Consider the following 15161-nt stretch of genomic DNA (forward strand, 5'->3'; position numbering starts at 1 on the left):
TGACTGTGAAAAACTTTTTCTTGATATCTAGCCTATATCGTTGTACTTGAAGTTTAAACCCATTACTGCGTGTCCTTTCCTCTGCAGCCAGCAGAAACAGCATCCTGCCCTCCTCCAAGTGACAACCTTTCAAATACTTAAAGAGGGCTATCATGTCCCCTCTCAACCTCCTTTTCTCCAGGCTGAACATTCCCAAGTCCCTCAACCTATCTTCATAGGGCTTGGTCCCTTGGCCCCAGATCATCTTCGTCGCTCTCCTCTGTACCCTTTCAATTTTATCGATGTCCTTCTTGAAGTGAGGCCTCCAGAACTGCACACAGTACTCCAGGTGTGGTCTGACCAGGGCCGTATACAATGGGACTATGACATCTTGTGATTTTGATGTGATGCCTCTGTTGATACAGCCCAAAATGGCATTTGCCTTTTTTACCGCTGCATCACACTGCCTGCTCATGTTTAGTTTACAATCCACAAGTACCCCAAGGTCTCGTTCACACACAGTGCTACCTAGAAGCGTATCCCCCATCCAGTAGGCATGCTTTTCATTTTTCTGACCCAGATGCAGAACTTTACACTTATCTTTATTAAATTGCATCTTGTTCTCATTTGCCCATTTTTCCATTGTGTTCAGATCTCGTTGAACTCTGTCTCTATCTTCCGGAGTATTTTCCAGTCCTCCCAATTTGGTGTCATCTGCAAACTTGATGAGTAGTCCCTCCACCCCCTCATCTAGATCATTAATAAATATGTTAAAAAGTACCGGGCCGAGCACCGAGCCCTGAGGTACCCCGCTACTCACCTCTCTCCAGTCTGATGAAACACCATTGACAACAACTCTTTGAGTGCGGTTCTCTAACCAATTCCCTATCCACCTAACTATCTGAAAATCCAGATTGCAGTCCTTCAACTTATCCATCAGAACATCATGGGGAACCTTGTCAAAAGCTTTACTAAAATCCAAGTAAATGACATCAACCGAATTTCCTCGATCCAGCAAACCTGTTACTTGGTCAAAAAAGGAAACTAGGTTGGTCTGGCAGGACCTGTTGGAGACAATGCAGATGATAGAAAATTATTCAGGGTGGAAAAAATCAAGTCTGACTGCAAAGAGCTCCCCTTTGAGACTTTGTTCCTTTGAGGCTTTGAAGGTGATGTGTGCTGCCGCCACCGCCACCACCACCATTATTGATGGTGATGTTGATAATAATAATAAAATTTGTATACTGCCCTCCTAGGAATGACTCAGGGTGGTGAACAATATTGTCAGTATAACATACAGCATATATTTAAAATGTTAAAAGTAGTTACAAATTTTAACAATTTACTATTAACATTAAAACATTTGTATTAGCAGCTGTTTGGTCACACTTATTCAGGTTATTTCAAACTTATTCAGGTTACCGAAAGCTTGGCAGAAGAGCTCTGTGTCGGTTCTGACAGGGCCCAGATCTCCTCCGGGAGCTCATTCCACCAAGTAGGAGCCTGAACAGAAAACATCTTGGCCTTAGTTGAGGCCAGATGCACTTCCTCGGGGCCAGGGATCGCTAGCTGGTTAGATTTGGCCAAGCGTAATGCCCTTTGGAAGGCATAGGCAGAGAGGTAGTCCCCCAGGTATGTCAGGCCCAGACCACGGATGGCCTTACAGGTGAGAGCCTAAACCTTAAATCTGATAGAATTCTACTGCGAGCCGGAGTAGTTGTGGGAGAACAGGTTATATATGGGTTCTTCTAACTGAAATGCATTTAGGAGGGGGGGGGGGCAGTCTTTCAGGCTGGAAGCCTTTTGGATTCAGGAGCACCTCTCTTTACAATTCAATGTGACTTGGTTCAATAACCTTAACTTTCCTAGACATCGCAATTGAAGCAATTTCATAGTAACATGCTAGTAGATTCCCAATGGAATCATTGGGCTGTGTTCATCATTACTGTCCCTGGATAGTGGAATTTTGCATTTGTCTCCACTGTAATAAACTGCCTAGCAGGTAGTCTTAGTCTGGAAATGGCTCTTGCACCTTAACAACATTGATCCATCCTCATAAATAGGAAAATAGAACACAAGGCTTAATCTAGTTTCTAGGTGCCACTGGACTTCTCTTTTATTTTCTTGCACCAAACTAACATGGCTATCTCTCTGGAATGACTACTATATGAATTTATGAATTTTAAGGTGTCTTAAATGTCTTATGAAAATTATGTTTGCCTAAGAGTTGCTGGTAGTTCTGTAGAGACAAAGGGCTGAATCTTATCAGTATTTCTAAGCAAAGGGCTGAATCTTACCACCAGTTCCAGTAATGCAAGTGGGAGAAAGCCCCTCCTTCTTTTTGACTCACCCAAAAAGTTATGCCAGGGATAACCTGTAACCTGTGTGAACAAAAGGCATGGTTTGGATTGCAGTGGGGAGGGCAACTGGGCTCTCGCTTCAATATTCTAGCAAGCCTTTTATTTTATTTTTTTACAGAATAAATTGAATAACTACTTTGAACAAATAGAGGATAAGAAATCCGAGATTGGAAAGCTCCAGGACCGCGAGAAGGCCCTCTATGCGACTTTCCAAGCCTCCTTGGGGGAAAACAACACATTTGCTGGGTTCCTCACTAAGGTCCTCAAGAAGAAAATTAAGCGTGTTAAGAAGAAAGAAGTGGAAGGAGAAGGAGGTCAGAACTATTCTGTCATGTAGATCAGGGGTAGTCAACCTGTGGTCCTCCAGATGTTCATGGACTACAATTCCCATGAGCCCCTTCCACCAAATGCTGGCAGGGGCTCATGGGTATTGTACTCCACGAACATCTGGAGGACCACAGGTTGACTACCCCTGATGTAGATGCTGTATGTCTTAGTTACTAGGGTTGCAAGCACCAGGCTGGGGAAATCTTGGCAATTTGGAAATGGAGCCTGGAGAAAGTGAGATGTGGGGATAGGAAGGGACTGAGCAGAGTATAAGGCTATGGGGTCTGCCCTCCAAACCTGCCATTTTCTCCATGAGAACTGGTGCCTGGAGATCAGTTCTCATTCTGGGACATCTCCAGGCCTCACCTGCTGGTTATCAACTCAGCTACTGAATATGTTGGTGGGGAATGAACAACGTAAACTCCTCAGCCTTGATGTATCAAAATGCTACTGAGGAGAAAGGCATAGGTAGCATTCTTTCTGGACACTTATTTAGAACAGCAATTAATAACAGTAGCAAAAGGGCATTGGTATTATGGAGTATATTTTTTTATCTAAGGACCGACTTATTTAACCTTCACTAATTGAGGCACTTTGTTGTCATGAAAGCATGGCCCACGTCTCTTACCATTATTACATAGCGAGATACATGCTCCTTACAGAAGTTAGATTCTTGGTTCTGTAAAAGAAGTTGCAGCCTCCAATTGAAAATGGGTTGTTCACGTGAACCCCACTGAGTGCCTTTTGTCTTCTGCTTTTGAAAATAATGAAGCAGAATGTCGGGACAGACATTCTGATGAGAATAACTTCTGTGGTTTAAAAGGCAGTCACTGGAAGACAAGTGACCCATTGGAAAGAAACGTGTGTCATGGTGAGACTTTAGCTTCTTGTTGAAGGGAGGAAGTGTTAGCTCCTAAACTCTAATCTGGGGTCCAAGGGGGCTGGTGTGTCATGACTTTCATGGGGTCCAGCAGTGCCCTGTGTGCAGCTTGCATCAGGCTCTAGATATTGACTCCTTTTTTTTTTTTTTTTTTTTTTACAAAGCTACTGCTCTAACTGCTGATAATTTGGAAATAGCTGCCTTGGCTTTTGAATATTGCGCTGAAGTTGGCATGTGAATACCATCCGCTGTGAGTGCCGTTTGAGTCCAGTGGCATCTTTAAGACCATCATAATTTAATTTTGGCTACCAGCTTTCGTGAGCACGCACACTTCATCAGGTATCAGGCGCCACTGGACTCAAACTTTCTTCTCTTGCTTGAGACCAAGATGACTACCCACCTGAATGTATTGTGCGTACCAGGAGGGTTCTTCTGGGTAATGATGCTTTGTTGCCCCAGATGAAGAAGATGAGAGCGAGGAAGAGAGTGATGAGGAGTCTTCTTTCGAGAGTGATGAAGAGGAGTCAGGCTCTGAGGACGAGGTCTTTGATGACTCCGTGTGTCCCAAAAGTAAGTCCTGATGATCTCTAGCTTTGAATTGTAGAGACTAGCTGTAGTTCACAAATGGTGAGACTTGTATAGGCAGGGGAATTCAGCCCCCCCCCCCATGCTTGCTTGCTGAGCAAGTCACTTGTTGAGCAGTTTGCCCCTGGAAATGCTGCCACTGCTGCTGCCCCCTACACTCTGCATCTGCCAGCCCACCTGGCTTACCCACTCCCCAGCTCCTAGTCTTGTGAGGGTGCTAGCAGCTCCTGCCTTCCCAGCTACATTGTCCCTCATCCATGATTTATACAGTAGTTGGGGGGGGGGGCGAGCAGTGGCCTTGACTCCCCCACATCCCAGTCCACCATTCTTACCTCCTCCCCTGTTTGCCAGTGACTTTAAGGGCAGTAGAAACTCCAGGTCTCCCTCCCAGTAGTTGCTCTAAGAATTTGTAAGCTCCTCTTCCAACACACGCCTGGCTGCCTGAGCTTTGTACTGAGTGTATGTTGTTGCACCAGTAGCTTCCTCTGGGGGGAAGGGTTGAACCACACCTCCTCTTGATGTGGGGAAAAGTTGCAGCTTCTTTTCATCAGCTTGTGGACAACTTCACCATGGGGGGCTAGAGGGTACATGAAGATTTTCAACAGGAAGATCACAACCTTACCATCGAGAGCCACACTAATGGCTTGAGGTCAGAGCAGGGAAGTTATGGGGGAAGGGTTTTTCTCTTATTTCATCGCCATCTTAATGTTAGCGTTGATGTTAGCTTTTAATTGTGGGGACGGGGAATGTTTTAATGTATTTATGGGTTTATTTGTTTTACTTGTGGGCCACATCAAGCCAACATTGTTGGGAGGGGTGGGATATAAACAAACAAACAAACAAACAAATGTGTATGCAGCAGTAACTTCTGTCTTCTTGGATTGGGAGAGCTAGTATGCCCCCCTACCATGTGGCAGCCCTGAAAAAAGTGAAGATGGGAGAGAAAGTTTGCTCACCTTTTCCAGCCACAAAACTGCTCTCCTCCATCTCTTCCCTGTCTTGAGAGCCAGCGGCTTCTTGGCTTGCTGTGAGTGCTCTGCCTCCCCCGCTTTCTTGCACCTGTGGGGCTCAAGTGGAGGTGGTTCCCCCACCTTTAGCATCTGCCACATGCAGTGAGGAGGATGGATGTTGCCCAGTCAGTGACCAATACAGACAAAACTCGTGAATGGGAGGGGGGGGTGTTAAACTGCCCAATCCTTTTTTTTGTTTAAAGTTTCAGATTTTTCTGCAAGCCTTGGGGATCCCCCCCGTTTGTTGAAAAATCTTACGACTGTGTAAATATCCCTGATCTGCTGATTTAAGTTACCTGCGAATTTGGGGACATGTTAGTATCAGTATGAGATATAATATTAGAAATGTAGTAAGATGCAGCCCACATGTGCCAATTCCTTCCATCTGTTTGCTAAAACATGTAATGTTACTATGTACCTTCATAAAAAGGACAGCTTTCCAGAATCTTGTTTTTTTTTTAAATAACCAGATGTTGTGTAGACTTTTTGGCTAGTATGATAGCTGGTGTTATTAGAGATGTGAGTTAATATACTACACAAGAACCAAGTTTTGTGTGATGCTTTTCTACCTAGAGATGTCCCTGGGAAGATATTAATTTTCCTGCAGTACTGCTATTTTGGGGTATGACAACTTAAAAGATCAGTAGTATTTTTGGGAAATCCTTGGGTGCTCAAATTTTGACTAAGCCCTTTACTGCCACCTAGTGACATGAGATTATAATTTCGTATTACTGCGATTTTAACTTTGATTTTTCAGGGCATATTTGTAAGTCTCCACTCATTTACACATGCAGGGCAAGAAACCTTTCTTGTTGTTGTTCCCGATTTTTGAAGATGATTCAGTGAACCATGGAAGAAAAGCTGTGATCGCGAGGAAGTCCCCTGTCTATTATGTTCTTGCTCATGCGAGTAGGCTGCCTGCATAAGCAGAATGAGCTCATTCACATAAAATTTGAATCACTCTAATGTTAGAGAAAGAACTGTGATCAGAGAAATGTCTCTAAGATGACTGTACCAAACTATTCATTAGTACTCATTCTCTGTAAGAATTTTGGCAAGTGAGTATTTATGGTCACTTCGTCACACAGCGTTAGGGAGCTTTTTTTTAGGGAACCTGAACATCCCTGAGGGATCAAGGTGCTCTCTGTTGGAAAGGGTATGATTTCCAGTGGGGAAGAGAATGCAGCCTGCAGAGTCTCCAAGTGTATTTTTTAAAGGGGCCCTATTTGCAGTAGCAAAGAGCACACTTGCAGAGGGGGACCCCAAACCCCGAATAGAATCAGGGACCAAGAAGGATGTGCAGAAACAGTATAAAAATGAATTAAACAAAATAAATCAGTTTATTATCAGTGCCCTTAAAGTACAAATGTTAAAGAGTTTGAATTTAGCTTATGTCATTCCCTTATCTCCGAGTTTTATAGGTCACTGCCTAAATATTGGAGCCGTTATTTAAATAGTGGAGCCATTATTTAATCTGAATATTTCCATTGCAGACTGTGATGAAGCACTCTTTGAAAACACACTTCAGCTCCGAGAGAAACGATTAGACATAGAAGAAGCCTTAGTAGAGGAGAAGAAAATTCTTGAGAATGTCAAGAAGGAATATGAAGCATTGGCCAAAAAGGTACTGGGGTGGATCTTTCAGATAGCTCTCCTCCAGCTTGTGAATCTCCTTCCAATGGAGCAGCCACTTAATCTGGAGGAAGTTTCCTTAGATTGGAGGAAGAGTCTAAACCTGAGCCCAAAGGGAAGGCAGAGGGCGGTATATAAATATAATAATAAATAATAAAAATAAATATTTTGCCTAGTGGAGTGGTGGGCTAAGGAAAGGAGCCAGCCCACTATAGCTTCTCCCACCATAGGCTGACCTAGTAGAGGTAGTGCATTTCTGAGTCCCTTTGATATGTTGGTGTGCTAGCGTGTGTTTGAACTACAAAGCTGTCCATTCATAAAGACACAGTAGAACTGTAGCACTCCCAAATTCCAGTGTCATTTTATATGATGTTAACACTGCAATCCTAAACAGTTACAGAATATTGTATTTCAATATTTTGAAATTGGAAAATGCTTGGAGGATTAAAAATCCAAAAATAGAGATTTTTCTGTTTTTTTTTCTGACATCAAATATATTAAAAATGTACATGTGCTGGATATCAAAAAGTTTAATGATGAATTTGGATAAAGCAGGGATTCAACTGGAAATATTTGCAGATTATAATCCAACACAGGTAAAAAGAAGTAGAAAACCAAAAGAAAGATAGAGATGAAATTATACTCTTTCTACAAGTTGAGTTTATAAACAAGTAATAATAATAATAATAATAATAATGTTGTTGTTGTTGTTGTTGTTGTTACTGCCCGCCTTCTTCCGAAGACTAAAGACGGATTTCATAAAAATATAAATTCTATAAAATCCCATAAAACCCCCTAACACGTTTAACTCCCAAGGTACCAATATGGCAAAGTCCTTCCTACCTCCCATAGTCATCTAACAAGGGGTATGCTAAAGGTTGTATAGTGGAAGGGGGCTTATCGCTCTTACTGGCCTGTCCTTAACCATAGACCTGGAAGAAGAGCTTCATTTTGCAGGTCCTGCAGAACTTTGTCATCTCTGTCAGGGTCCTCAGTCCTCCTGGGAGCTCATTCTACCAGGTTGGGGCCAGGACTGAAAAGATCCTGGCCAGGGTTGAGGCCAGGTGTATATCTCTCTGGGGGCAGGGACCATGAACAGATCAGTACCCACAGAGCGAAGGGCTCTGCGGGGATCATAAGCTGACAGTCGTTCCCTCATATAGGCTGAGCCCAAGCCGCGAATGGCTTTAAAGGCCATAACCAAGACCTTGAATTTGATCTGGGCCAAAACTGGCAACCAGTGCAGCTGCCTCATCACTGGCTGGATGTGTGTCCTCCTAGATGAACCAGTGAGGACCCTAGTAGCTGCATTCTGCACCAGCTCGAGTTTCTGGGTCAAGGATAAGGGTAGGCCAGCGTAGAGCAAGTTGCAGAAATCTATCCCAGAGGTAACTGTCGAATGCATCACTGTGGCCAGACGGCCTGGGGACAGGTGGATGGAGTGCAGCTCATAATGGCTCACTCCGGCAGGAATGTGCGCGTGATCCTGGATGCTTCCCTTACAGTGGAAGCTCAGGTCACAAAAGTAGCACGGCTGGCATTTCACCACCTCCGCCAGGCCAAGCTACTAGCGCTCTACTTAGCCCCCAAACATCTAGTCACAGTGATCCATGCGATGGTCACCTCTAGACTGGACTTCTGTAACTCATTCTATGCAGGCCTATCCTTATCCTTGATCCAGAAACTACAATTGGTGCAGAACATTGCGCCCAGGATTCTCACTAATATACCATGGAGATCCTACATCTGGCCTGTACCCCAACAACTTAGCTGGCTCCGGTTGAAATCAGGATAAACTTAAGGTACCTGGGCCTAGTGTACCTGAGAGACCGCCTCCCTGCCTATACCCCCCAAAGAGCCTTACGCTCTGCCACTTCCAACTGGCTGTGGATCCCTGGTCCCAAATAAGCATGTCAGACCTCAACAAGGGCCAGAGCCCCCACCTGGTGGAATGAGCTCCCTGAAGAGATCAGGGCCCTGTCTGAACTCTCACAATTTCTTATGGCCTGCAAAAGGGAGCTCCTCCACCAGGCATTTGCTTGAGACCGATGACCCGAAAACACCTGCTGGCTGCCTCCCCAGGCAAGACATGACAAGAGGTGTCTATAATGTTGATATATAAAGAAGGCACTGAAGCAATGTTACCATAGTCATATAGACTGATATCACTATTGAACATTGATTCTAATTATTTGCTACAATAATGGCAGAAAGATTAAGAAAATACACACCAGATTTAATATGAAGTGAACAAAATTGGCTTTGTACCCAAGAGGCACATGAAAGATAACATAATTTATAGCAGATGTAAATGAATTTGTAAACAAAAAAAAATAGAAAGAAAGCCGCGTTCTTATTCTTGGATGTAGAAAAGGCCTTTGACAATATAACTTGGCCTTTTTTATTGAATGTACTTTGGAATATGGACTGTGACCTAGAATTTTGGAATTGGATTCAAGAAATATCTTTGAAAGCAAGCAAAAAATTTAAATGGAAAATTAAGAGAAATGATTCTGATTGAAAAAGGAACATTTCAGGGTTATCCCCTGTCACCTGTGCTATTTATTTCAGCGTTGGAATTTTTAGCTACAAAAATTAAACAAGATAAAAGGATTAAAGAAGTAAAGGTGGATGGTATATAATTTAAAACGAAAAATTATGCAGAGTTAAGAGAAAATTGGTACAAAACGTTTTTCAGATGGTTTATAACTCCAAAGGACATTGAGGAGATGGATAAAAATTATAAAGGAAAATGCTGGAAATGCCAAGAGATAGATTGAACTTTTTATTAAATGTGGAAAGAAAAATGGAAGGAAATGTATGGAGAAATGCAAAAGATATTAAAATTTAAATTTCTTATGGAAGCCAAGAATATGCTATTGGGAATATTACCTGATAAATGACCAAAAGCCATGGAAGATATATTTGAATATATGGTGACAGCAGCTAGAAATGCCTATGCAGAAACAGAAGACCCGTCATCCACTAGATGCACAGGAAAAGAAAAAAGCTGACTTGGATGGCTACAATAATTCCTTCTTTATTAGAAGATGATGAGAGCCAAAACGAGGTCCGGATCGTCTCTCATTTTCAGGGTCACCATTTTCCTCAGTAACACCCAACACTTATTTCTGATCTATGAATTTATGTCTCACAATGTGTCTTCCCACAATAGTGTGCAACACTTTCATGCATCCATATGACTGTCAGTTCCAGTGGGAAATGGAGGATTTAACATTCTGGCTCTCTTCCTCTTCTAATAAAGAAGGAATTATTGAACCGGTAGCCATCCATGGCAGCTTTTTTCTGCTAGAAATACCTATGCAGCAAAATGGAAATCTGATGTCTGCCCAAGTTTAGAAGATTTGAATAATAAATTGGCTGATTATGCTGTAATGACAAAATTAATGTCATCTCTAAAAAACAAATCAATTTTATTTGAGAAAATATAGAGAGTTTCTTATGAACAGAAGATAAATTTAGAATGCAAAGTAATTTATACATAGTATATAAATGTATAAGGAATTGTAAGTTGAATAATAGGAATTCATTGTTTTTTTTCCTCTCCAGTATGTGAAAAATAATGAACTTTCTCTTTGGATTATGATATATTAATGATCCAATTTAATATATGTGCTGCCAAAGTGAGCACATATATTAATGATCCTTGTTAATATGTTAAAGTTGATGTGCAGATGTGATATGTTTAATATGGAATAAGCAGTGTTGATGAAAATTAATAATATAGTGGTAGATATAGTTATAACATATTTGAAGTAAGAGAATTATTCTTAAGATTATGAGGAGGAGGAATTGGGGAGAAATCTTGAGCCTTTATTTTATAATGGTACAGTAATTTTGAATGCTGTGATTTGTATCTTTCTTATATGGTTATCTTTTTTCTTTTAAAATAAAGAGTGTCTCCATAAAAAAATAAACAATCTGAGATCACTCATAGGAGAATTGCCCAGGCTGTATATGTAATCAAGTGTGTGTCTCGTGCTGGATGGATTGGACAGCTCAATTTATTATGCTCTGTCATTGCTGCTGACTGCTGATTTAGTTCTGTATTTATAACATCTTGCTGTTTCTGTTTTCATTAAAACAGGTGAAAGTAGTAGCAGCTCAGCTAGACGCAGCAGATTGGGAACTGGAGGCCTATCAGCGAGAAAAACAGCGGAGACTGAATGAATTGCATGTAGTGGTGCCTTTGAAACTCCACCAGGTGATGAGTCAGGCAGAGTGACCAAAAGCTTCCAAACCATGAAGTATGGCAGAGATTTGCATTATTGTTATTTTTCTCAGGCCCATATTTCCTGGCTCGGGATTCCTTTTGTTGCTAAAATACCTGGATTGACTAGTGGGTAATTAATGTAAATTCCAACCATTACCTTCAGACATAATTGTTATTACAAGCTTGCCATGGGGTTGTGGATACCCTGAAGGAGGGCCAGGTGTCCCCCTGAGGCATACTTGTTTCTTTGATGCAATGCAAAATGGCCTGTTTCAGATGGCTATTATTTTATTGACTTTTGGTGGTTATTTCTACCAGGTGGAGTACATAGTGAATGGAGAAATACCTGTTGACCTCTCCCAAGCTCTAGTGTTTACCAATGAGTCCTTGGTGAACTTGCAGCAAAGGATCACAACCCTGCAGCACGAGAAGGTAGAACAGAGGGATCTCTATAAGCAGGCCCGGGAGCAGCATAAGCAGCTCATTCGAGACAGGAGGGAGTCGATGCTGAGGATAGAGTGTGAGTTATTTCTGCACATAACATGATTCACTTGTGGAACTTGCTACCTGCAGGGCATGAAGATGGCTTCTCAGAGGGCTTTAAAAGGAGACTGTCCTGAAGGGAAAGTGCATCTCTAGCCAGTCATAGTGACTGACTAGAGCTCAGTATAAGATTCTTTTGGTCATTACTAAGGATGGGCATCAGCCACACTTTTGCAGTTCAGTTCATGGTTCAGCCAAGAACTGGGAGGTTTAGAGCGTGAAACAGATGAGCCACAGGAGAAGTTTGGTGGCTTGCACGAGGAGTTGAACCCCTGATTTTTGCTCCCTGTGAACTGCCTTAAAAGTTCATGTAGGTTTGTGGCCTTGTGGTTGTAGTTCACAAACCAGCCAAAATTCACCACAAACTTTGCAAGCTGAGGGGGTTCATGGCTGAGCTGCAGTTTAGCTTGTGAACCACAAATCAGCCAAAAATCATCATTACAAATAAAGGTTTGTGATCTGGGTCCATTCCGCACAACTTAAATATAGCAGAAGTCTTACCTTTGGTAAACGCTACAAATTCAAGGTTCCGCATGATGTTGCACACAATCTGCAACACTCCTGCAAAAAGCGCTTCGTTGTAGCGCTTTTTGGGGAATCGGGAAAAGTGGATTCCCCCTGAAAAGAACGCTACACTTCTGCGCACAAGCTGCAACAAACCAGCGAAAGACATGTGCGTTCTCAATGTAGTGGTAGAAAGAAAGTCCCTCCCCCTCTCTTGCCCTGAACTTCCGGAGAAGCGATCGCCATTTTTTTCCCCTTAGACCTGCGAAAGCAATGAACAAGCGAGGCTTCTCTGGGTAAAGTCCCTCAACAGAAGTGATTTAAAGTAGAACAAAGCTCCCTAAGTTCCCAAGCACAACACAGCCTCCTGTTAAGCACTGTCTGTGATTTTGGCAACAAATCGTGCCCGTGGGGGGGGGGGGGGAGAATTTTTCTTTCTACTTGAGGAGCGTGTAAATGATTAATCGCCAGCTCCTACGCCAGCAAAAAGGTCTTTCCGATGCAATGATTGAACACAGATTCGTTGCAACGGGTGTGTTTGGTTTTTTTAAAAACAGTTCTTAAAGGGAAAGGGGCCTTTCAGGAGCATGAACACAACAGCCCATTGGCCGTTCCGTTTGATTGACGGCCAGGGGCGGGAAGAAGCGCAGAAAAAAATCGCTTCCTTTGTTGCGATTCCAGCGAGACCAGAAACCTGTGGGGAATGAATGAAACGCTACTGGGACTTCTATATTCCACTTTAAAAAAAGGTATGTGGAATGACGAAATTCCACTATTTAATATAGTGTTTTTGCATTCTGTGAACAATTGGCAACATTCGTCCTTGTGCAGAATGGCCCCTGGTTTGTTCAACTCTTTACTGCCTAGCAGGCTCATCTGCCCTGATTCCGACAGGTCAACCTGCACAAGGTGCTCAGAGCTGAGACTGCAGTGCTCAAGACCACCGTTTGTAGTCTTGCAACTAAAGCAGATCTATAAGATCAGGCTGCTGGGCATACAAACAAGGTGTTACTTTTATTGACATGAACTGAAGAGAATGAAATATGCTAATTCTTTAAATGCAAGGGCTTATGTTTTAGGTTTGAATGAGAAATGCAATCAGTTGATGATGATGAAATTTGGCCGGATAGTGGACTTGGAAGCCCTGCAGACACTTTCTGTCAATACAAATCTGGAAGAACTCAAGATGAAGATGATGGAAAAAGAGCAACTGCAAGCAACAGAACTAAAAAGATGGGAAGTAAGACTCTTATGCTAAATCATATCATGTTGCAGTCAGGTGACTGGCTGAGCTAGAGGAGTAGTAGATGGGTAACTTTGGGGGGGGGGGCTTGATAAGGAATATAGAAAAGGATTTCCTCCATGAAACCTGTCCAGCCATGAAAAACTTCAAACCCTGGCTAGGAAGGTTCCAGTATGGTAAACAGGGGAGGAATTTGGGCACTGTGATCTCCTGGCCAGGATAATCTCTCTCATGCAACATCTATTTATTATTTCTGAATGTCCAAAGCAGTAAAAACAATGCTCTCCAGTGCTGCCAAAATGCTTGTGTGTAATACATGGCTCAGCCTCCAGGCTGCTGTGATCCAGAAAGGTCCATTTTACATACATGCAATACATTTTATTGTAAACCACCGCAAGACTGAATGGAATGCAGCAGTATATAAGTATGAAAATAAATAAATAAATACAAATCAATAAGTATGCAGCTGAGCTTTATTCATCCTCATCTCCCATACATCAGCCTAGGAAAGCAAGGAGATAGGGGCAATTATTCTTGTTCATTTCCCAGAAGTTTAAAACATCCTTTTTTGAAAAAAAAAATTTAAAATAATAACCATGACAAAAATTTGTTTTGGCATTTCGCAGCAGCTGGATCAGCCTGCTGTGGAAAGTTTCTGTTGTAGGCATGCTTGCTGCTGGATGCTTTCTGTTAAGAAAGTGGCAATAGTTTACTTAGGAACAGAATCACTTTCTGTACACCAAACCAATTCAGAATTATTGGCTTAATTTCTGTGTGTCCTTGAGGCTGAAGGAAATTCAGCTGGACACCAGGTGCCCAAGACATGTTGTATTGCAAGGCAGGGACTGGGGCTAGAGGCCAAACCACTTGCTGTGGCCTTGATGCAAGCAGGGGTTGGTTTTGACATGTCTGCATTCATGGATCTAGACAATAACGTGTGTGTGAAGAATCAAGGCACTTAATCATCTGCCATGATCTTCTGCTTCCACACATTGCATATGCATATTGTATTGCTTCAATGTCTTTTTGTGCTTATTTCCTTCATCACCAATATGAGCAACATTTTTCTCTTTGCTTAATAATAAAAATCTGCCCATTTTTGACTTTAAGAACCTTTCCTTCCTATTTGTCTGGCATCTTAATCTGAAGGAATATTCCCCAAGCAGCTTTCCCCCCTTGCTTTTTTGAAATAGACTGATAAGAAAACTGGAGCTAGGTTTTTGTACGCTGCCTTTTACTACTGGAAGGAATCTCAAAGCAACTTACAATCCCTTTCCCTTCCTCTCCCCACAATAGACACCCTGTGAGGTTGGTGAGGCTGAGAGAGTTCTGAGAGAACTGTGACTGCCCCAAGGTTACCCAGCTGGTATATGTGTTGGGAATCAAACCTGGTTGTCCAGAGTAGAGGCCACTGCTCTTAACCATTGCACAAAGCTGGTACAAAGCTGGTAGAGCTTTCAAGAGATTTTCAGTGCATCTGTTGCCTTTATAGTCTAAAAGAGGGACACAGAATCTTACAGTAATCTATCATTGCATCACTTCCAAAAGTCTCTGCTCCGTTGCAGGCCAGAATCAGTGAGCTGCGTCAACAACTGATGATGGTGACCAAAGAAAATACTAACAAGCTGCTGCAACTGAACACATTTTGCACTGAGAAAATGAGACTTGAAACAAAGCTAGATGTACTACAGACTAACCTGGTACGTGTTGCTTCTGTTACCACCACACAACCAAAAAAGCAAAAGATCCGAGGCTGCCACCAATGTACTTTGCACTGGCAACAAGGGGAGACCGGGGAGGGGGGGGGGAACTTTTGACAATTGAAATGGTAAAACTGGGGATCAGAGGACATGTGTGGACAAAA

The 15161-nt window shown here is 42.4% G+C and overlaps 1 protein-coding gene across 4 annotated transcripts in view; it reads left to right on the forward strand.

Annotated features, from left to right (window-relative positions):
• CFAP44 (cilia and flagella associated protein 44) overlaps nt 1-15161 on the forward strand; it is a 65959-nt gene that overhangs the window by 49088 nt on the left and 1710 nt on the right. For all 4 annotated transcript variants that reach the window (XM_077341989.1, XM_077341990.1, XM_077341988.1 and 1 more), the window contains 7 exons: nt 2458-2653; nt 4006-4116; nt 6635-6765; nt 10882-10998; nt 11326-11527; nt 13134-13294; nt 14863-14997. In XM_077341989.1, the coding sequence (XP_077198104.1) occupies nt 2458-2653; nt 4006-4116; nt 6635-6765; nt 10882-10998; nt 11326-11527; nt 13134-13294; nt 14863-14997 (1053 nt within the window). The remainder of the gene's footprint in view (nt 1-2457; nt 2654-4005; nt 4117-6634; nt 6766-10881; nt 10999-11325; nt 11528-13133; nt 13295-14862; nt 14998-15161) is intronic.

Source organism: Paroedura picta, chromosome 6 (assembly GCF_049243985.1).
Source record: "Paroedura picta isolate Pp20150507F chromosome 6, Ppicta_v3.0, whole genome shotgun sequence".
NCBI lineage: Eukaryota > Metazoa > Chordata > Lepidosauria > Squamata > Gekkonidae > Paroedura > Paroedura picta.